The sequence below is a fragment of the Neodiprion lecontei genome, chromosome 5 (genome assembly GCF_021901455.1).
Source record: "Neodiprion lecontei isolate iyNeoLeco1 chromosome 5, iyNeoLeco1.1, whole genome shotgun sequence".
Lineage (NCBI taxonomy): Eukaryota > Metazoa > Arthropoda > Insecta > Hymenoptera > Diprionidae > Neodiprion > Neodiprion lecontei.
This window is the reverse complement of record NC_060264.1, coordinates 7,972,623-7,995,535: the sequence shown is the minus strand read 5'-3', so window position 1 is coordinate 7,995,535 and position 22,913 is coordinate 7,972,623. Positions and strand designations below refer to the sequence as shown.

The window sequence follows — 22,913 nt, the reverse complement described above, 5'->3', positions numbered from 1 at the left end:
GTAACGCAAGTGTGTATGCATATGCTATTTTTGAGCATAAACTTTTAAATGTTACACAGGTACGCTTGAATGGCTTGCGTAAATTCCACGAGTTTTTAATTGGCATGGTTAAAGATAACTCGCGTATTACCTTTAAATACCAGTATTCGTATATCAAATCATTATAGAGTTAATCACAATCAGTACGTAAACTTACTTTAATATGTAGTTTGTACATATTTATAATTGAAAATATTAATAAGACGTTTAATGTGACAAATTTACGTTTGCAGCAAGCAATTTAGGGTATACAATTATCAATTTTAGCGAAGAAGAAAAACTCACTTATCATTAGCTGAGCAAAGTGTTAGTATTCAGAATAAACCGATAGCACACAATACTACCACGGTCATACACGTAACATGTAACAAAAATTTATTACACTATTTGATAATAATAGTATTATTATTAATAATAATATTAAAGAAATGAAACTCCGGAAATATTACAACTATAGATTTATTTCGTATGAACTAGAATGTAGATAATTAAATGTACGACAAAAAAAATATAGTGCTTGCATAATACAGATTGCTCTTATATAAAATAAAATAGTATAAGAAACTAAAATGAGTATACTATGTGTATGTATGCATTTGTGTAGATAACGTATATACTTATAGATAAGCTGATTTTTACATTTAAATTTAATATAATATTCTATGCATGTCGTTTGGAGGCTGATAGCAAAATGACGTTCCACAAAAAGTTTTATTGCATTTACATTGAAAATACGTCATCTAGATTATTATATGTTTTATACATAGTTGAGTATGTATATGTATATATATATATATATTTTTTTTTTTTTGTTTAATTTGTAAAATATTATACATATACAAAGATGCAATTTATTACGGCAGTCTGAAAATCGTTGTTGTTGACGTTAACTATTGTATTCGTCGAGCGTCAAATTGCAGTTGTAGTTTTTAATAATTGTTGAGGGCAAATTATGTTTTTTTAGTTCATACAGGGAGGAGGATCGATTCTTTCTGAAATTGCGCGAAACGTAATCCACAGACTGTAATTTGAATACCATAAACATATCGCACCGATATTATTATTATTATCGTTATCATTATTTTTTTATACACTTACTTATACCAATGACTTTAATTATATATATATGTATGTATATATACTTGGAAAAGATAGGTCATGATTGATTTGTGTGCGTCACAAAATGGTCCACAAAAGCTAGATTAGGGTCAGACTACGTAATAACTAAATCAACATTCACATAATGTAACAGAACAGAACTTATTTCCGATTAATCGAGTTAATCTAAAAGCGATTCCGAATTGTGACGCACGATAATAATGTACGATCAGGCTCTCAAATTTTGTTGTTACAGAGAAGAATAAATTATAGAAAGAAGAAAAAGTCTTGAATATGACCTTTCTATTGAAATTAGTGTTCAATTTCAATCAGTTATCTCTTGATTTTCAAAGAATACAGGAAGATATAAAGAAGCGAAACGGCAATTTCAACATAGCAAATGGCTCGTTGAAAAAGCATCAACAAATTGTCATCAAACTGTGCCGAGGTAAAGAAACTGGGATTTGTGAATGCATATTTTCTTATCTATTTCATGAATGAACTAAATGGACAGTTGAACCGCCCCAATGCAACTACTTGAATTATACGTACCATTGTAATACTGTGAACATATCAAAATAAAGACGCGATTATTAAAAGTAACGCGTAATGTTTTTCATTTAGATTTACAAATGACTCGAAAATGCACATACCTTGTTCAGCAGTTAGTAAAAAAGGAGCGAATTTACATGTATCTATATGCATACGTGGCAAATTATATGTATATATATATATATATAACGTAGGGTCCCAGTCCAACCACGATGCATCTTTCAATTGCAAAAAAGATCTAAACAACACCTAGTTGAAACTATACAATGTTTCTGTACATTGTTAATCAGTATAAAAGTAGTAGTATCGATCAGTTTCTCACAGAACTGAGCTGATTCATTTATGAATAAATCAGAAGAAGAAACTTACAGTGAAACAGAAAACTAAAGCGTTGTCAGTAAATTTCGACGCGATACATCAAATTATATTCCGGAATGAAAAAAAATAGTAGAAAAAAAAAAATAATTGCAAGTTAATCGCTAGCACAATTCGCGGATTACACAAATTCTTATAGTTATTATGCTAATACTAAACTTACGCTTACTCTTTCATGAACACTTAACGATTATCTTGTCGAGATTAAATACATTAGTTTGCAATGTCTTGCATTATGCTCTCCAAACCCGTTCTAAAAAACAGCCATTTTATCTTAGTAGTAGCAACATACATCCCATTGTAATCTACCGAAGACAGAAGGCTTGAACCTTTAATGATTATACTCTTTCAGAATTAATACGAGGTTAAAATAATCAACATTAATGAAACGAAACATTTTTGAAAAAATCATTGTTTCACAAGTTTGAAATTACTTTCAACGAGTTAAATTTGCAAAATATGATTATGTTTTGCTGTATTAGTTTCCTTAATTTCAATGAATTCTCAGGTTATTAAATAACAATTTTTCTGAAAAATGCATTGCAACATTACGAGCTTCAACCTCGTGAGTCAATCACATAAACTTGCCAACAAACTTTTTTTGTCATGCGAATTTTTACAGCACGAGGTATACTTTTGGAAAAAAAAAATACCTACTATAATACGCTTCGCTGAATTATTATTTCGTAACTGTATCAAATGTCGACTTTGAATTTAGCAAGTATATTTATACATTGAATTTAAGCCGACGGCCAACTTGAGGATGTAAGAATCAAATATATATATAATTCGGTCTGTTGCTCAACTGTAGCGTGCGATGACAAATGAAATTAAATATGTAGCATATAATTTTTCCCATCTATTACACAGTCGGAAATTCGATTGTGGCTTCAGTTAATTTTTCTTTTAGCACTGTTTCTCACCCCGCGATAAATGTTTTCTCGATATTCAACTCATCAGTTTAGATATATTTTTTGCTCCAATCGAATTACTTTCAACATTCTGAAAACGAAGACACCAGCGAATGAAATTGTGTTGATATTTTCATTCGACAACAGAGTTTACCGATGTATTTACCCTACTATAATTGTCGTACAGTTAAGACATTCCCATCGCTAAATCATTCATCATATTTAAAAAGTCACTTCAAATTTCGCATGCATATTCGAGAAAAATGTTTAACTTTAAAAATGTGTAATATCGTCCGCGTATTCTTGAGGAAAGAATTATAGAAAAAGAACTTATACCTGTATATGGCAGCTAGAATAAAAAAAATCGTTAATGACGATGCTGGTTATTCTATATGAAAAAATAAATCATATCTAATAGAATACATGCTGTTTTTTTATAACGTGTACTACAGATGATACACTGAATTAATAGTAAGTTACTTTTGACATTTTATATCTGCGTGTGGACTGGATGTTTAAAATAAGGAACCGGAATAAAATTTTGCGAATATTTCAACCTAGGCCATGCACGTAATTTAATCGTGCCTCGACTTCATTTAGTCAAATAAAAATAGAAATTTCAACTGACATTTTGAAACTTCTGGTTAAACGTGTTTATTATGGATATCTTAAAGATCAGGTTTGGCCAAGGCCAACTGAAAATGATTTCAACCCAATCATCAGTCATTCTCTACACTCACTACATCGATTTATTAGTAGTGTATTAGGCTATAAAAAAACAGCAGATCTAAGAAAATCAATATCGCGATTACTAACGCGTAGATCAGTACGCAGATGCCTCTTTGTACTCTGAGCCATCCATAGTAAAGAAATCTTCTAGTTTCCACTGAAGTGTTTCAAAAGTGGGCCTCTTCATCGGGTCTTTGTTCCAACATTCCAGCATTATGTCGTAAAGAGCTGTTGGGCAATTGGGTGGGCAAGGCATACGATAGCCATGTTCCACTTGATGCAAAACTTCCGCGTTCGTCATTCCTACAACGAGGAAAATTTTGATAAAAAGATTACATCAACTGCTGACATTAACCAAAGTTCTTTATTTCTGTGGTTTTATAGGACAGTTGAAGTTCTTGAATTGAGATTTGAAAAATGTAATAAACTGACAAACTTACCAGGGTATGGAATTCTTCCATAAGTAACCAGCTCTGTCAGCAGAATTCCGAAGGACCAAACGTCAGATTTAATACTGAATTTGCTATAATTGGCTGCTTCTGGTGCAGTCCACTTAATTGGGAATCTAGCGCCTATCCTAGCTTCGTATTCATCCTCTTTTATCAGTCTAGCTAGCCCAAAGTCAGCAATCTTTACAATATTACTATCTGCTACCAAAACATTTCGAGCAGCAAGATCTCTGTGAATGTAGTTTTGCGATTCCAAGTACGCCATGCCGGCAGCTATCTGAGCTGACATATCGATCAGCTGGGCAAGTTTCAAGCCCCGGCCTTTTCCTAATCAAAGGATGTGTAAATTTTGAATCAAGAACATCTGATATTTTTATATGGCCAAAGGGCGAGAAGAAAATCAAACATAGTTTTACCTTGTAAGAATTCTAACAAGCTTCCATTTCTCATTAGCTCAGTTATGATATATATAGGCTCTTCCATTGTACAAACAGCATAGAGTTGAATCAATTTCGCGTGCCTCAATTTCTTCATAATTTGAGCTTCGGCAAGGAAATCTTTGGGATCCATCGTTCCTGGCTTCAATGTTTTTATCGCCACTGGTGTGGTATTGTTCCATAAGCCTTCCCATACCTCACCGAATTGACCTTGACCAAGTTTGCGGACAAATTTGAGGGACGATCTATCGATCTCCCATTGATCTCGCGTGCGATGACTCAAACCCTCCGTTACAGGTTTCTCAACCTAAAAACAAAGCCAAATACGGGCCAGTCAACGGTTAATCACAGCAAGAAGATTAGGACTATTTAAGTGACAATGTATGGCTTTATATTCCACAGACATTGTTAGTAGACCTGTTTATGTACATTGTGCATGCATTTACAATTTTGCTCACTATGAAAGGTTGCTAAAAAATTAAATGAATTATATCTTATCATTGAAAATTGTCCAATTTCACCAATACAAGAGCAATACCTCAAGCAAGCTATGTGCGCAGAAGGGTTTACCATGGATTGCAGCTACAGCACTACTTATAACAAGCTATAATACACATGTATAAGATACATACAGTAGCTGTAATTAACTAAATGTTATACTGTGAGTTAAAATACATATTACACTGGTTACTGATGATGGCTAAACATTGCAATAAAAATTATAAGGTTGCGTCATATACAAGATGCGAAGATCAAGAAAAGGGTCTAATATTTATAGCTTTTACAATGTTTTGAAATGAAACAAAAGTTTGTTCTTCTATACTAATTAAAGAAATTTTTGACCTTTTTTAAACATATAATTAAAAATGTTTAATAGTAATGTGCGGTACACGATGGGTTTACCATCAGAGCTACATCATGGTAACGATGCTTAGAATGTATTGTACATAATATTATTATTTAAAATGAGTGCAACCTGTTGGTGCTATGATTGCGATATTAAACAGTCTAAAACACAAAAATGAAGATTTAGTGATTGTATTTTGATCATAAGATTTTCATGAATCTTTTCTCGTTAGTCTTAAAAAATTGTCATAAAATACCTGGCATATTAAATAATTTCATTAGTATAGGAACATTCGATACGTATAGTTTTATTCATAAAGTAAACTTTTTTTAATAGTTTGGTAATACCAATTAAGCAAGCGGAGGTTACTGCGAATTTTATCCTTGGAATTTTATAATTAATCTGTTTCTTGCAAATTCAATTATAATAAAAGGAAGTTCTGTGTCAGGATACAGATGCTACATCATTAGTCATTTTTAAATACTTTACAGAAATAGTATTGGCATAATTAGATAAGCTTCGACAAAAGTTCAAAAACTAAATATATACCTATGTATAATGTGGGCATGTGGAAAAATAGGAATATATGTACAACTGTAAATGATACATCACTAACATTACACCACTCATACTCTAAATTGTTTCTCGGATATTAAAAATATTATATGGTTGAAAAATAAGGAAACATTTCCACTAGCTTTGCAATTCTTTGTTAAAATTTTATCATAAGATAACTCGCAAGTTGCGGTTTTTTAGTGACGTTGGAACATGATACCATAAAGAACAGGTTTATGCTATTAATATTAAAATTATTATTATTATTCCATAGAAATGCGGAGGTAGTGAACAACGACATGAATGAGAATGAGCGAGTAAGTTGTATTGGGACATTTAATTTACCAAGAAAGTCCAGCGGGAGGCGGGGCAAGCAATAACAGACAAACAGACACGCTCCATTGAGATAACACCTTGCAATATGTATTGAATATGAAACTAGTGACTTCTTTGACCCTTTACGTTTACTTTTTCAATAGCAGGACATAGTTCTGGAGTTATTTGATGTACATGTTTCTCTGATAATTATGGTTAGAGGAAACGGCTAACAAAGAAATTTCAATTTCTAATTTGAATTGAACTGCGAATCTGATCAAGACAACGGTCACCACCTTAGACTCACTGTGTACTAAGAATATTAAAGATGCTTGTAGCTCCAAATTGTAATAATTTTTCTTGTCTTTTCCAGGATCAAGCTTAATAATCGTAAATAAGATTTATAATCTAACTTATTAGGATAGCAAAGTCCAACAGAAGTTTAGACAGTGCTGTTTTCTGCATTCAACGTTAGGTTATAAAAAAAGGAACGAAAAAAAAATAGCAACATTCAAGTTATCTAAATTACAGTGTATTCAGTTGATGACTTATTCACACGCAATGGTATTCCCTGCTGAAATCACTGTTATCAAGCAGAAATTGGACCGTAAAGTAATTGAAATATTAGTGCATAACAGGGTCTGAAACGCTAGACAAAAAAAGAATTTTAGTCATTCGACTTATCGCAGGTGTGTCAGAGGGAGGTGCCTAAAAGTACTGATTAAAACATCCCCTTCAAAGATTGGTATAAATGTTGTTTTACAAACGACAACGATGTATATATATATATATCTAAAAGCCTCGACGAGTTGCATTTCATTATAAATATATAGAGATATAGTATTAATTAACGATATGACATTCTCAAAGAAATCTCTCACATGCAGCAAGCTGTCTAAACTCTGTGTAGACAAATTTTGGACCGTTAATTTTAACGTATGACTTTCTGTTACCTGCACACACGGTTTACAAAGATTGACACAGAGACCATCTGCGTCTTTGCTGTAATGTTCAACGAGTTCCTGTAGTGTTCTGAAAGTTGTACGCCTGGCTATGAAGAAACCACCTTCATCCAGTTGCCTGATACGGTAATGTTTTACTGTGTCCCCATCTCGCACTATAATGAAAAAAATCAGTGTAATTAGAAATTTGTACATAGTTATTTATTTATTTTTTATTTTAATTATTTAAATCTATCTGATCGATGAAATAATTATTTGAAAACAATTGTCTGCTTACTGAAGAAAATGAAATGAAGAATTGACAAATTTTTATAAAAATTGCAAATGATGTTAAAGCATATAGTAAGTGAGTTGCGACTCACTTCACGCGGATGAAAAGTAGTGAAAACCACTAAGAGATAAAGACATGAAAAAACAGGAAATTGCAATCTGGCTGACAGGATATACCAATTTAATCATCAAGTGATACAACGGCACCGAGTCTACTATCTGATGGATTGTTTCAGGATCATTTACCCCAAGTAAACCTTATTTTGAAGCTTTACTTTTGACCAAAGAAAATTGAATGTTTTTAAATAAGTATTAAATATCGGTGTGTTTATTTTATTAAGATTCGTGTCATTTTCACCCAACAAATCAAGCAGACGTACCGTGTACTCTACAGATCAATTTCAAGATTAATGTATTTAATCAACTGGCTTTAGAACATGTTATCTACCAAATGACGACACATTGTTATTATCAAGCGGGTGAAAGCTGAAGGAGTGAACCAGTTATCTGTATTTTCTCTCCTCCCAACTTATTATTGCACACCCTGCGCTATCTTTACTCATCTTTATTACTTCTTGTACGACAGGTAGGTTGCGACGAATAAAACTAATGCACTTACCCGATAGGGAATAGTCATTGTGTCGACTTTCCGAATCTCGAATTAAGAATGCTCCATGATCATTCTCTGGCAGTAACAGTTTCTTCTCGGCTTCAATTCGCTTTATTTTTCTGAAGTACCATCTGAGAAAGAAAAAGAAAAATTTACTGTCACTGACTCGAAATACAAATTAAGTTCAAACAAGTACATATGCGAAAGGTTCGACTCAATCTTTAAGAATGATTCAAACGACTTTGATCAAAGCGAATAAAATTTAAATTGATGAATTTGGAAAAAGATAGACAGTTCATGAGAAGACTAAGTTTAGAAAACATTCCACATGCTTTGGCATACATAAATTTTGCATGCCATTAAAACTATCGCTTCTGAATAACTGAATCAAATTATGATTGTTATACCTAGGGTCCGAATAGAAAAAAGAATGTTATGATGTTTCAACATTCACTCCGATGACAAAGTTAATGGGTAGTTACTTGATGTGGAAAACTACGTTTTCGAATAATGGGGACACAATTTCTTCAAACATAGTTAACTGGTAGAACTGAACTTTAATTATACTTCTTCCTTGCGCAACTCTATTCTATCGGCATATTTTTTCCCCTTCATCTTTTGGCATTTTTGCAATAATAAACTGCCATTGTACCGATGTTCATGAAAAAAAAAAAAAAAATGTTAAATTCAATGTACAATATTTCCTAGAACATGAGTAGAGGGATCTTTTAATATTTAAATATGAACACTGCTTCCTGAAAATTCCTACATAGTAATCTACCAAGGTGTGTATGCGATTGTGTGCGTGTGCTCGTGTGTAGGCCCCCCCCGTACTAGAAGAGTACAGTGACGCTCAACCTATCAGGTTATTATGAAGTAGTGAGGAACCTTTGGAGTAGGTGAAAGCAATCTCATGCAATAATAATAATTATAACGAGCAAAGAAACTAATGGCAGAGGAATTTTAAAAAACAAGAGTCACGCCTGCGACGTTATAAAAAGTTATTGAGCCACGATTAAAAATAACGGCTATGCCCTATTAAAATATATCAATTCAATCCACTGTTACCGATCGGCATCGATATAAATATTAAACATATGGTAATCGATTAATTGGTTTTCCAAGCAGATCTATAACTGTAAACCGATCGTTGGAGGGGTCGTGTTGCGAGCGCATGACTTGGATTTTCAGAGTTGATATAAATTTTCACATACACAATTCCTTGACTCTTCCAATTTTCCATATGAAAAATTCACCATTTTTATTTTCTTATCATCGTAGAGTAATGTTTATATTCAGAATACATCGGTTAAGTTACATTTGGTTTCATACCAAACCTGATTAATTCATGTCTGAGGTAGTGAGAAAATCGTTTTGCATAATCAATAGCGCATTATTCATGAAGATGTGAATACTTTGAATTCTAGGATTTAAATAGTATTTTTTATCCTGTGGGTTTTTACCCGATTTGATAACAGTCAAGAATATTGCGATATAAGATGGTGGACCTAATAACTACGTTAAAAAATAAAAAAATTTGGCAATAAATGTGAAACACTAATTTGTCATTGAATCGAAAACATCCTGGTCCAGAAACGTGGATTTACACCAAGTCTCATGGAAACTCAATACTTTCAAAGAAGCATAGATCAATTTAAAAACTGTGCTATACCATTCTACGTAAGAAAAATTCAACACGTTCGCCGACTAAGTAGAACTGCTGCCTTAGGCTTCGTGAAAGACCGAAGCAAGCTTTTGTTACAGATAAACGAATAGAGTAATGTACAAACTTACGGTTCAGCTTCAATAGATTTCAGTTTGGCAACGTAGTTACTGGGAATGTATCCTTCCTGTCTGGTCCTCTTGCTTCTAGCGAGCCACCAGTCGCCCTGCGTGTCGTTAAGGATTTCTAAGTGTTCTCCCTTTCTGAAGCTGAGGTCCTCGTCAGTCCTTGCATCATAGTCGTAGAGGGCGACGAATATTTTAGCCGTCGGCGCATCGGTTTCAGGTATTTGCGGTATCGGTCTGATAGGATCCGGAGGCGGAGTCGGAACCGGGCTAGCTGGCAACGCGATAGGGTCGCTGGTGGTGTTGCCGCTCCTCTGAGACTTATCCTTTTCAGAATTTGTCGGGCTGCTAAAACAGTTTCCCATCTTGATAGCGTTTTGGTAACGTCTCAAAGCAGGTAATTTTTCAACTCTGAGACACTTCAGCAAGTGTCTTTTGGTATTTGACTGTTCATACGTCTATATAGTCAGTCACTTTTTTCAGATGCGAATAGGAAGTTCTGTTTTTTGGGTTATCGTTCTCTGCATGGTCCATAGATTGATGGATTTCTTAGGTAAACAGTCAAGTGTAGAGTATAAATGATAAAAAAAAGAAATATTCCGGGGGAACAGGGCGAGATTCTTTGTCCCTTTGGCGAGATTTTTTTGTCTGTGTGAATGGTTCTACACGTTTCAAGGGTTCGATGTGGATTAGTGATAAAAAGAAAGAAAGAAAAAGACTTCGCTCGTCCCTTTGATTAAAAATAAACACCGTTGAGCTGCGTTATATACAAGAATAATAACGAGTCGGTGGCTAACACACGCGATAATGGTAGGGAAGAAATAGCGATTTGTGGTTATTGGAAACGAGAACTGGGAGATACCAAAGATTCGTTGACGTTACAAACACACTAGAAAATATTAAGATATTCACAATTCGTTGTCAGTTTGACGAGCAACTCGGACTTGCCAAGTGTCGAAGTAAAAAGTGCCAAGTGTTTCGAATTGAAACTTTACCGATAAAACTGACATAGAGATTAAACTCCACTTTCCACACAGCAGCACTGGGTCTAACGCATACCCCTTTACGTATACATGTATTTAGTTTTTCAAACATTTACAACACGGATTACGGAAGCGTAAACCAGCCAAAAACGCCGTCGGACAATCAACGGAACAACGTATTTATCGTCGGGGTCAAATCGGGAACATGTGACGACCGCAGGTCCCTGTTCCCCTCAACGAATCCCCGAAAATCACGATCAACTTTCTGGCCGAGGGAACCTCCTTGCAGCGTTCGCCATTGTCCGTCAGTCCGTCTGTCCGCTAGCCGTCAAATACGATTTCACATGCGCGAGCAGAATATTGTTATATATGCGGGTTCAGCGGAATCACCAAGAGCACACGCCCCCGAGGCGGGAGCAAACACAAACGACACTTCGACGTCGGCGAGACTCTGCCCGATAACGTGACGATCAGGACATCGTATTATCCTGATTTAGACGATTTTTAATACATCGGTTCGAAGTGAAAACACCCACCAAGGCGGGGGGACGAGGGGAATATCCAGATTGTTTCGTTCGGAAGAATTCGGTACGGTGTCCGAAGGAAGCCGAACAACCGGTGCTCGACGTCCTCGGACCTGTGGCTCGTCCTTCGAATCTTGCCACTGTTCGATATGCATTTTCGTACTTAATCCCTTTACAACGATTCCCGGTAGCATTTAGATTCAATTGAGGCAGAACTGATACTGACTTGCATCGCTAGATTATCACGATAAAAATCTATCGCGTATATAAACGATGTCAAAATGCGTATTTGAATGCTTTATACGCGTGAAGGGTGCCGTCAAACCACAAACTCTCCGGGACCGTCGTCATATTATCGCACATTTAGATTTATTTCTTGATTTATTTACGAATTCTGTAATCACCTGCGACAATATTATGACCCGAATATATGCTCTAAATCCGAATTACCCTCGCTGATAATGGCGATTATTTGTTGACAGCGTTGAGACGATTTCTTATCAATCGAAAGATAAATCAATTGATTTTATGTAAGGAGAACCGAACGACACTCGTTCGATCGTTGATACGAAACAGAAAATACATACATACACGTGAAAAATAATTCACCTTTGAAAGACGCTCGCCAATGATCGGAAGGTACCGGATCTGAAAATTTTTTGATACATGTTTACCCAGCTACGATCTTTACACGCATCAAAACACTTGTTGTCACTTATTCAACATGCACGCGCGTTATGTGGCAAGACTGCCCGAAGAGAACTGTCCGGGTTAACTGATTAAGCTTTGAATTATCTTTCAAGTTTCACTTCGATTTTATCCTACCTTTTGATTAAACGGCGTACATAGTTTATGACCATATAATTTCGCGCCTATCGGCTATTTCAAGTATCAAAAATATGCAGTCTGCCTCTCTGCCCTCTTGCCGTGTACATAGATACGCACGAGGTTTAAAAGATTGAGAAATTATCGACTATATTGTTACGATGAATGCCAGTGCCAGTGGTTGACCACATTTATTTGTTTCCCTTCAATTAGAATTCAGCGTATGTCTGTCAACTTCGATAATTATAAAATTTCATGAGGGTGAAGTTAGTAACGTTAACGTAACGAAACATCAGGAAAAAATTATTATTGCGCAATTTTACAACCCCTTTGATAAGGAGTTGGCTTTTCAATATGAAAGTATATTTTGTTTATCATGGCTTACTTAATTTCCGATATCCCTAAAGGTGCGAAGTAATGATTTTTCTTAAACATATATCGTCACAAACTTCACTCTGATAAAACTTCCCATCTAGCCGAAAAATTTATCTATTTAGTCCAGATTATCAACTTTTTTTAAAGCAATTCTTGAAACCATAATTTTTTTAAAATAATTAATTACATACGTTGTTTTGTTTGTTTGTATTTATACATTCATTATAAAATTACTTTCTTAATCACTCCTTTGCTCCGTATCGAAAAAATGTTGAAAATCACGAAAAAATTAATTATTGAACTTGAGAGGAATTTGCTAAATTAATAGTTTTTCTTTACAGAAAGACTTGTTCCCAGTTAAACTTTCTGTTGTGATTACGATTACCCTTTTCCACGAAAAATTTTCTCCCGTTTCTTCGTATTCTGAGTTACTCCGTCATAATCTTCGGAATTACATAATATTTTACTTGTATAACCGTTATTTATCCGTACATTGAAGAAAACAAATTTTTTTCACTTTTGTTTGTAAACAATAGCTGTTACTTTATTATTAGAAAAGAACACGTTCAAGGCTTACAATCATACATTATTTTACAGACAGTTATAATTTTGCGTTGTTTGCTTCATTTTAGTGAGGTGATGTTTGATTCCTCAAACGAAGCTTGAAAGATGTTGAAATTATTTAATTAGTCAGCAACCAGTATTCCAGGTTCTACTGGTCTAGTAACCGATTGTTAAATTGCATTTACAATTTAGCACTTGGCATTCGATTACTTCATTTTTTCCCCTTTAGACAACATTCTGAAATAAAGTCTTCAGTAACCAAATCATGTTTCACTGTATTGCTTCTACTTTGTTCAATTAGAACAAATAATGAAACATAACAATCTTTTAAAAGGCATGCACGTTCGTCGGTCAACTCCGAGAATTACACTCTGAAATACACATCTATTTCAATTTTTTTTTTTCGAATAGAGTTTGTTCCAAATAAAAAAATTTGAATCTTTTTGTAGCCTAGGTTACCCACTCTTCTGATCATTTAAAACTTTCTCGATGCTTCACTTGGCTATATATATTCGTTTACGTTAGCATTTAAATAATTATCGTTGTTTTAGTGTACAAAAATTAGTTGCTCTCTGGAATGGGTGTTTCTAAAATTCTTGGACCATACAGCAGGACGTAAGCACAATGCCAATCACCACCTCCACTCAGTTTCAACACATCCTCGCTTGTTACAGCGCTGACCACGTCGTCATCGCATTTCAACCATGTTTCACCTTTTTGACGGACCCATGCTACATAATGGCCACTACTGCTTGATCGACCTCTGTGCGTCAGAACCGCTTGAAGCGTGTAGTACCCACTATTGTTTGAGCCCAAGTCTGAAAATTGGGAAGACACTTTTTAAGTTATTGCAGCTGGCGAGTGTTTTTAATTTTTACGCTTCTTTGTTTTCAGATTTTTTAAAGTTGGCAGGAAAATCGAATATACCCAAAATTCTGTTCATGTTAAAGTTCTGTCAATGATGACCATGTAACTTACCATCTGCAAACCAATACGGTTCCTGTTTTACGTTTTTTTTAATCGAGTCACCCATGTCCTTCTTGTCTTTAACGGACCTTTGTTCTTCCAATAAACTATCTTCGTGTTCCTTGAATCGATCACGCATCGGCGTCAGCTTACTCTGTAATTCACTGGAGCATAATTCAAAAGCATCAAAATCTAGAGGAAATTTAACATCCTTCAAAATCTTGGCGTTGATCGCTTCCTTTTCTTTGTAGTAAAAACGGACAAATTGTACAGTTAAGTAGGCCGGAAGTCTGCTGATCTTGGACTGAAAATATTGTATACATTAATCTTGTTAGTCAAATATAAAATAAAATCGTGACGGAATTTCTATTCTCAAGATTTCAGTAATTCTGGTATCTTCACTCACTGTTTTTGTGTATACAGCATCCCGGTTCAACGTTGGTGATAGTTTCGTGATCTGCTCTTGCATTTTGGATCTCAATCCGGAGTGCATGTATTTGACATCAGTAGAAATAAAACAACTAAGTTGCAAAAAGTCCTCTTTGCCCTTTGTCGGAGGTTCATCCTCTGACTCGACGCATTTTAACTCTGTGTCGAATGTGCCGCCAAAATATTGTTCAATAACGGATCGCTGTTTGCTAGAACTTTGGGCACCATCTTCAGATGTCAACGCACCATCCTATAAATAAGGATAAAACATTATCAACATATGGGACATTTTAATGTGATCATTGGGTTATTTGAAAGAATTACATTGTTGTGAAATGAAAATGTACCTTAGCTGGCAGTTTTTGTTGCAACATTCTCACTAGCTCTGTCCAGCATTCGCTAGCATCCTGTTGTTGGAATCCTCCGTGTTCAGATTTTTCAGCAAATCTAGGGAAGGCTAGATGCAACGTTTGAACCAAGACCAATGGTGGTAGCGAAGATCCTTTATCCATCGTTTCGTACAGGTCCCTTAACGCTGCAGTTATGCTCTGAGCAGGGACCAAAGATGAGCTACCAGCTGTAGCGAGGCCACCAGAAAACTTTTTCAGAGCTTCTCGCAGTTCTGGAACTGTCTTCAAACACTGTACAGTCGCATTCAGGTAACACGTATTGCCAAGATTAGTTAATCCAGCTGGCAGGTCCAAGGCTGTCGCCAATTCTGATTCGTTCATATCCTCCAAAAATAAAGGCTTTTCCGTCGGCTCAATTGGAACATCTTCCTCTTTCGACCCCATCATTAAAACAGTTACGCCCTGTTTCAAAAGAGGCCCAACGAGCATAAGAATTTAGTGACATGTAATGAATCATCTATGGTACAACAATATGAAGCTAGCCGAAAATGAAAAGCGACATAGAAAGGACAAGTAAACAGAGTGTTGTAATTGATACAAACTGCTACTTTTTGAAAGATTAATAGTGTAGTTAAAAAGGTTTAAATTGGAAAGAGTTCTTACGTCTTTAAGCTTCATGTTTCCCCAGTCTTCATCCTTCAAACTGGTTCCCTTTAGCATAACCTTTTGTCTCTCCGGTTGAACACCGGTAAGCGCAAAAAGCTGAGCCTTGAAGAGCATCGGTTCTTCATCAGTGTTGACTTCGACATTAGGAAAAAGTTCTTTGCCCCATTTAACTTTGACTGCAAGTATTGAAAAAGAATGAATACAATACGGTGTCGAAAAATTTTTACAAGCCGCTTATAGGTTAGATATTCTTGTTTTAATAATGTGTTCATTTCACGCGACTTACTGGTGTACAACGGCATTTTTAATATATCGCCGTAAACGGGAATGTGAACGACGATTTGTAGGTACTCGGTTAAAATATTTTGTACAACCTCCGAATCACGATATTTGAATGCAAATAAAATGCAAAGTCAGTTGCATACCCCGCGAGTCGCAGTCAGTCACAGTCGATCCGTGCGCACTTGAGACTGCGCAACCGGCTACGTTTTTAAATAAAATAGAGTGAGGTTTAATTGTGGTTTAATTTCGAAGAAATATTATTATCGGATTCATTTGCGATGAAAAAGATTCACCGCGCGGTAATATTTGCGGTATGATTGAAAACGTATGGTCATTTAATCGTAATACAAAAACAATCGAAATATCGTGCAAGAAAGTGGAATACCAACAACAGACTGAGTGACTGGCAAATTTAAGTTGAATTGAGAAATGCTTCGTCTATGTGCATGCCTATAATTAACGAGGGTTTGCCCAATAATGCTTTCTTTGTTTGATCTTTGAATTTTTTACTTAATATAAGACAAGTGATTAGTTGTAAGATGTATACCAGAAAATAAAACGCTGATAACAAAATATTTATTAAAATTATTAAAATTATGAATCAGAAATATACAATTAATACGGTTGTATAATTTACATACTCGATAACGATTTCTACCTTTTCATTGAAATATCTGATCAATTACGGGTGGATATAATATTCAGCATTTTTTATGCCATTACTGTCTTATTACATTATAACAATATGTATAACAATAAAAACACAACGACTTGACATTCACTTTCATCTAATATATCGTACTCGTAACTACACTTTAAAAATTAATCTTTGTCAACATATAGGGTTTGATATTCTTCCAATTAACGGAATCTCCCTCAGTTTTACGTTCAATAAGAGTATCATCTGTATAACATTTCGCGCTCCATACATTGTCGCACATGAATTCAATCTATGGCACTATATAATACATGATACATAATTCATCCTCTCCGTAGACGTGCTCTAAGTAGTACAAGTATTGCAGTTGAATTCAGTGTCATATACGCGTGTGAGACATTTTCGTCTTCAATTCATATAATCACTTTAGATTCTCAAAACGCCAAGACCAGCTTGTTCCATTATCAATACAACCAGTCAATGTGCTTGATTGAATACTTTGCACCATTCTGACTTAATATAAATTTATGAACAGGGCCGAAGCGATGCCCAATACAAGATTACTAAGCCCAGACTCGAAGCGTTGCATCCCAGCTTCCCGTCGAGAGTGCTGTACCATCGGGTGAGATACGTAAACAAGAAACACGATTTTCGTGACCGTAGAGCAGCGCGACTCTCTGGCACTTAAGGGTGTCCCAAGCATTAACAGTGTAGTCATTATATCCAGCGAAAAGAAGACGACCGCTGATGCTGAGATCTACCGCATTGGCACCAAAAATAATACTTTCTTTCGCATAAACAGCAACTTCCTTGTCTGCTCGTAAATCGAATAGTCGACAGGTAGCATCGTCGGAACCTGTTGCCACTGCATCGCCGCTTGGATGAAACCGGACCTGAAACGTAACGCATATGACAGTGAGATCTGTTAATCATGTGAAACTCATAAACAGAAAGTGTGTGTAAAATTTGTATCACAATGTACCGAATTAACGTCTGAACGATGTCCCTGAAAGCTTTGCACACATTGTCCACTTCTCATGTCCCATATGAGTACCATTTTGTCACAGCTACCAGAAACAAAAGTATTTCCCGTTTCACTGGGAGCCAAATCTAGAGACATAACGTCGCCAGAATGTCCGTGAAAATTTTGTAGCAGCTGTCCACTTTCCACATCCCATAGAGCGCATGTGCTGTCCCCGCTACCAGTCAGAATTTGCTGATCACTATTAGGAAACGCACAGCACGACATGTACGAGGTATGAGTACCGACTGTTTTCTTCCGCGCAGAAACATCATCCTCTAAACTGAGCGGGTATACCGTTACTTTGTTATCAAGGCCCCTGGAAAAAATGCAAAATCTGATAAACCCTTGTAGTGTCTCTGTGGTAAAAATGACGTGCAAATTTACCAGGCCATTGCCAGCAGTCAAGTCTTTAGAAAATTAATTCAACTTTGTGTTCGAGTATTGACGATTTTGCACACGAGTAATCTTGGATTTTGCCAATAGCCTTAATAAAACTCGGTTTTCCAAATGTTTCATTGTTACCTACCCACAAGCTACAAGAGTACCGCTAGGGGCATATGCGCAAGCCATTACCCAGGTTGTAGGCATGGTTACCGCATGTTCTTTATTCGTAGTAAATGCGTCCCATATTATCATTTTTCCATCCTGCATATCAAGGAAATCGTTTATATATATTTATGGATTACAGCTGAATTCTTCAAAGTATGCATTGGTTTATAACAGCAGCAATTCGAACCTGTGAAGAAGAAACGATGTGTCGCTTGTCTGGAGACCAGTCTGAGCATAAAACTTTAGCTTGATGCCCTTTCAGTATACGACGTGGCTTCACGTTCATACAATTTATAGATTCCAGTCTGTCCGCTACGGAGGCGACTAAAAAATACAAAATGTGACAGGTGAACAATTGAATTAGTTTTTGTGTAAACACGCACAATTGTACTTGACAAAATGTGTATTATGGAGTTTGACAGATAGCAGATAATCGATTTATTGCAGTTTTTTACTGTTGATGAATATTTTTTGAAGTAATAAAATGTTTTAATCTGAGTTTATAATTACGTGTAACATCGTTTAGTTTTTGCCTCTCATCGTCGAGGCGTAATTTTAAAGTTTCCGCTTCCTTGGCTAAAGTTTCGATCTGTTCTAATTCAGTAGCAGAATCCATGCTTTCAGATTTTCCAATTATATCCTGGGCGTGTCCTGTCAGAAACACTAGTGAATCCTTAATGTTATCGCCGTCATAAATGAGGCAGAGAATACAGCACAAATTATTGTTTCCGTATAACCTGTGCCCCCTAATTGCCTTTCGTTTTTCAACTTTTTATTAACTATGGAACATTTTAAATCCTAGGAACTGTCAACAATATTAATCAATACATCGATAATAATAAAATTTGGCGCCGATGCGAGAAACCACACGAACAAACACGAACATTACCGAACACATGAACTGCCTACGAGATACCAATTTTGAAAATAAATCGATTTTTTCAACGCACGCAGAATGGAAAAGTTTCAACGTATCAGGTACTTCGAGATTAAAGATACCGTCTAATGCTTTTCATCGTCGCAACGCGTAAAAAGCCTCGAAAATACGACTAGAAATTAAAATACAATATCGACTATGTGACGCCATTTTTGTAGTCTCGACAACAAAGCTGATCTTCTATCACATTCAATTTAAAATTAACAGCTAAAATACGACAACTGGTATAGAAAACAAAACAGTCTGTGGGGAAGTATTTTAAATAATTTTTAACGAAAACTGAATCAAACCTAAAATAATTGTTTCCAAATATCGTGAGGAATAGCTGAAGGATTCCGAATTTTGGGTTCAAGTGTAGTTCCTGGTTCTGTCGCTGTTCGATATTTCCGGGACCGGAAGTCAAGGTAGGAGCAGTGGGGTTAGAACCGAAGGTTCCTTCTGCTCGCCCCTGTCTTGACCGTTCTCCATCTTTGGCTCCGTGGTACGGTCGACGGGCATCGAAGACAGAAATGGCTTTATTATCTCTACGTTTAGCTGCCTCCGCTGCGAGGCAGCTGCCTAACGCAACTGTTCAGGTACGTTGTCGATTGCCGGAATGAATTTTGTGTAAATAATATCGAATTGCACCTTATTTACGGCTCGTCTGTGCTAGCCGACATTTTTCACGGGTGTCGTAATATAATCGCACTTCATCTGTCTCTCCAATTTCCGCAATGCAGTGTTGCACTTACTATTGAATTAACAATAGTCGTACGATTAAGTTGAGACTGACTAAGATCAATCCGGTTGCCAATACCGTTCGCCGAACACGTTACACGTTAAATGCTATATTACATAAACAAGAATAAGTCGTTATGTAATAGTCATCGACCTCCTCTGCAGTGACAAAATTTTTCTTGATTAAAAAAATTCTTTATTAACATTTACAGGTCAACTGGCCAATCATCGGATTTGCTGCTCGTAAATATCATGTATCATGCAGTCGTCGCTCTGCCGAGATCTCTTCCATCTTGGAGGAACGCATTCTTGGTGCTGCACCCAAAGTGAGTTTCTATCTGGTGATACCCTCAATCCCATGAAATATTTCGAGAAATTCCAAGATACCAGTTTATTCGTAAATTGTCTCAGAGAATTCTCAGAAGCAAAATTGGTATAAGATGTATATAATTTTTATCCATATATTTAGAGTTATCGAACTCTAGAACAGTTTCTAACTGAAATTTGAATTACAGACAGACTTGGAAGAAACTGGTCGTGTAATGAGTATTGGTGATGGTATTGCCCGTGTTTACGGTCTGAAGAACATCCAGGCTGATGAGATGGTGGAATTCTCCTCTGGTCTGAAGGGTATGGCCTTGAATTTGGAGCCTGACAACGTTGGTGTTGTAGTATTCGGTAATGATAGGCTGATCAAGGAAGGAGACGTCGTCAAGCGTACTGGAGCCATTGTTGACGTTCCTGTTGGAGAACAACTGCTAGGACGTGTAGTAGATGCTTTGGGTAACGCCATTGACGGCAAAGGAGCTATTGACGGCAAACTCCGTTTCCGTATTGGTACCAAAGCCCCTGGTATCATTCCCAGGTGATTGAGAATCAATGTATAAAATATAAGAGTGTCAGCTGAAAAGGTTGAATAATTAAGATCACGGTTAAAGGGGATTGTCATGTAAAAAAATTTTAATCATTGACAACAATCCATACAAACGACTACTTATTTTCTATAATATGGTGATTCTCACTGAGTAATAATATGTTGATTGGAAATTTAACTTTGGGAAAGTTTAATTGTAACGTAAAATGACGGTTGAAATTCAGAAAGTATGAATTTATTTCATTTTCAGAGTTTCCGTACGTGAGCCTATGCAGACTGGAATTAAGGCTGTAGACTCGTTGGTACCAATTGGTCGAGGTCAGCGTGAGTTGATCATTGGTGACAGGCAGACCGGAAAGACTGCTCTGGCCATTGATACCATTATCAATCAACAACGATTCAATGCTGGTGCTGATGAGAAGAAGAAGTTGTATTGTATCTACGTCGCCATTGGTCAGAAGCGATCTACTGTCGCCCAGATTGTCAAGCGACTCACTGATGCCGGTGCAATCAATTACACCATTATTGTTTCTGCCACTGCTTCTGACGCCGCCCCACTCCAGTACTTGGCTCCATACTCTGGTTGCGCCATGGGAGAGTTCTTTAGGTATACATTGAAAATTGACTTTGTTTATAATGCAAAAGCTGGCGTTGGCACGAATTTTATGACTAAAATTCAGGATTTTCTTGAGGAAGAAGTTTCTGCAGTAAAAATTACTTTGTATTAACTGGAACTTGATACTTAGGGACAATGGAAAACACGCTCTGATCATCTACGACGATTTGTCGAAGCAAGCCGTTGCCTACCGTCAAATGTCTCTACTTCTGAGGAGACCCCCTGGCCGTGAGGCTTACCCTGGTGATGTATTCTACCTCCACTCCCGTCTCTTGGAGAGAGCAGCCAAGATGAGCGAGGCTCATGGCGGAGGCTCACTTACGGCTCTTCCAGTCATTGAAACTCAGGCTGGTGACGTATCTGCTTACATCCCAACCAATGTCATTTCCATCACTGACGGTCAAATCTTCTTGGAAACTGAATTGTTCTACAAGGGTATTCGTCCAGCCATCAACGTCGGTCTCTCCGTGTCCCGTGTAGGTTCTGCTGCGCAGACCAAGGCGATGAAACAGGTAATTTCAATTTAAAAAGACTTCGGAAATAAACAAGTAATCTAATGAAATTTGAAGCGTTTTCTAATCTTTGAATTAGTTATTACCGGACACATATTGTTCTGAAAAAATAGGTAGCCGGATCTATGAAGCTTGAGCTTGCGCAGTACCGTGAGGTGGCTGCTTTTGCCCAGTTTGGATCTGACTTGGACGCTGCAACCCAACAGCTGTTGAACCGAGGTGTCAGACTCACAGAATTGCTGAAACAGGGGCAATATGGTAAATTCGAGATTTCTTGTTTATGAAAGTTGTGTAATCTTGATAATAGTGTTCTTTAGAGAACGTTGCTTGGCGAACGAGAATGCCAATGGATTGAGATTGAAATAATGTAATATGATTTTCAGTACCCATGGCCATTGAAGAGCAGGTAGCAGTTATCTACTGTGGTGTCCGTGGATACCTAGACAAAATGGACCCAGCCAAAATCACTGCCTTTGAGAAGGAATTCCTCGCCCATATAAAGTAAATTGTTTAGAAGATGTTTTTGTAATTTATTTTCGTGGTTTAGCAGCTGATCCTACATCTGTATCATTCTTTATCGATGCATGGGTCAAGTGTAAAGAGTTACAGCGTTTTCATATTATGAATTCTTTTCTTTAGGGCGAGTGAAAAGGAATTGTTGGCGACCATCGCAAAGGAGAACCACATCAGTGAAGCTTCGGACGCGAAATTGAAGAAGATTGTCACCGACTTCCTGGCCTCTTTCGCCGCGTAGGTTAATATTCAACATCAGACATCAGTTCAAAGCCATCACTAGCTAAGTAACCACTCGTCTTAGGTTGCGCTCTGCAAATAACTGGTTCAGATACCGTGTACTTTTGTGCATTTTTTATATGAAAATACATGTTATTTGCGCCCTGTTGGCAGCCGGTATTAAGAGATTAGATTTGTAATATAACTGATCGAAAAAGGTTTAACGAGGAGCCAATCCTGCGAGAACCAAGTGAAGATACACAAGAATTTGATAAATAAAAAATAATTCCACATTCGAACGATAGACAACACGATAGTCAAACAAATACATACTGTACGTTACATGTTGGACTTTAATAAAATGTAAAGTATCCACTATTGTTATATTTTCAT

The 22,913-nt window shown here is 36.4% G+C and overlaps 4 protein-coding genes and 1 long non-coding RNA gene across 9 annotated transcripts; 2 read left to right on the top strand and 3 right to left on the bottom strand.

The window, feature by feature from the left end:
* Window positions 1–482: 482 nt before the first annotated feature.
* LOC107222098 (tyrosine-protein kinase Src42A) lies at window positions 483–11,450 on the bottom strand. Of its 5 annotated transcripts, none has more exons than XM_046741382.1 (7): window positions 9,944–11,450; window positions 8,159–8,280; window positions 7,261–7,424; window positions 4,570–4,897; window positions 4,145–4,480; window positions 3,792–4,007; window positions 483–3,324 (listed from the first exon to the last, which is right to left on the bottom strand). In XM_046741382.1, exons 1-6 carry the CDS (start codon window positions 10,300–10,302, stop codon window positions 3,799–3,801), a joined length of 1,518 nt encoding a protein of 505 aa, XP_046597338.1. In that variant the 5' UTR covers window positions 10,303–11,450; the 3' UTR covers window positions 483–3,324; window positions 3,792–3,798. The 5 variants fall into 5 exon arrangements, with proteins under 5 accessions (XP_046597338.1, XP_046597336.1, XP_046597337.1 ...); XM_046741380.1 differs by having other exon boundaries at window positions 483–4,007; window positions 9,944–10,485; window positions 10,850–11,450; XM_046741381.1 differs by having other exon boundaries at window positions 483–4,007; window positions 9,944–10,485; window positions 10,933–11,450.
* Window positions 11,451–13,551: 2,101 nt separating this feature from the next.
* Window positions 13,552–16,072, bottom strand: LOC107222100 (ubiquitin carboxyl-terminal hydrolase 14). Its single transcript, XM_015661318.2, has 6 exons — window positions 15,906–16,072; window positions 15,617–15,795; window positions 14,951–15,415; window positions 14,581–14,853; window positions 14,187–14,478; window positions 13,552–14,026 (listed from the first exon to the last, which is right to left on the bottom strand). Exons 1-6 carry the CDS (start codon window positions 15,919–15,921, stop codon window positions 13,770–13,772), a joined length of 1,482 nt encoding a protein of 493 aa, XP_015516804.1. The 5' UTR covers window positions 15,922–16,072; the 3' UTR covers window positions 13,552–13,769.
* Window positions 16,073–16,141: 69 nt separating this feature from the next.
* Window positions 16,142–19,030, top strand: LOC124294720. Its single transcript, XR_006904648.1, has 3 exons — window positions 16,142–16,212; window positions 18,272–18,479; window positions 18,935–19,030. It is a non-coding gene; the product is annotated as an uncharacterized LOC124294720 (long non-coding RNA).
* Window positions 16,455–18,982, bottom strand: LOC107222085 (guanine nucleotide-binding protein subunit beta-5). The gene is made up of 5 exons (XM_015661299.2): window positions 18,643–18,982; window positions 18,320–18,456; window positions 18,110–18,228; window positions 17,542–17,899; window positions 16,455–17,452 (listed from the first exon to the last, which is right to left on the bottom strand). Exons 1-5 carry the CDS (start codon window positions 18,746–18,748, stop codon window positions 17,123–17,125), a joined length of 1,050 nt encoding a protein of 349 aa, XP_015516785.1. The 5' UTR covers window positions 18,749–18,982; the 3' UTR covers window positions 16,455–17,122.
* Window positions 19,031–19,483: 453 nt separating the features above from the next.
* On the top strand, window positions 19,484–22,898 carry LOC107222096 (ATP synthase subunit alpha, mitochondrial). Its single transcript, XM_015661313.2, has 8 exons — window positions 19,484–19,644; window positions 19,999–20,112; window positions 20,302–20,651; window positions 20,911–21,267; window positions 21,407–21,788; window positions 21,902–22,046; window positions 22,172–22,289; window positions 22,428–22,898. The coding sequence occupies exons 1-8, from the start codon at window positions 19,579–19,581 to the stop codon at window positions 22,540–22,542; spliced, it is 1,647 nt and encodes a 548-aa protein (XP_015516799.1). The 5' UTR covers window positions 19,484–19,578; the 3' UTR covers window positions 22,543–22,898.
* The last annotated feature ends 15 nt before the right edge of the window (window positions 22,899–22,913 follow it).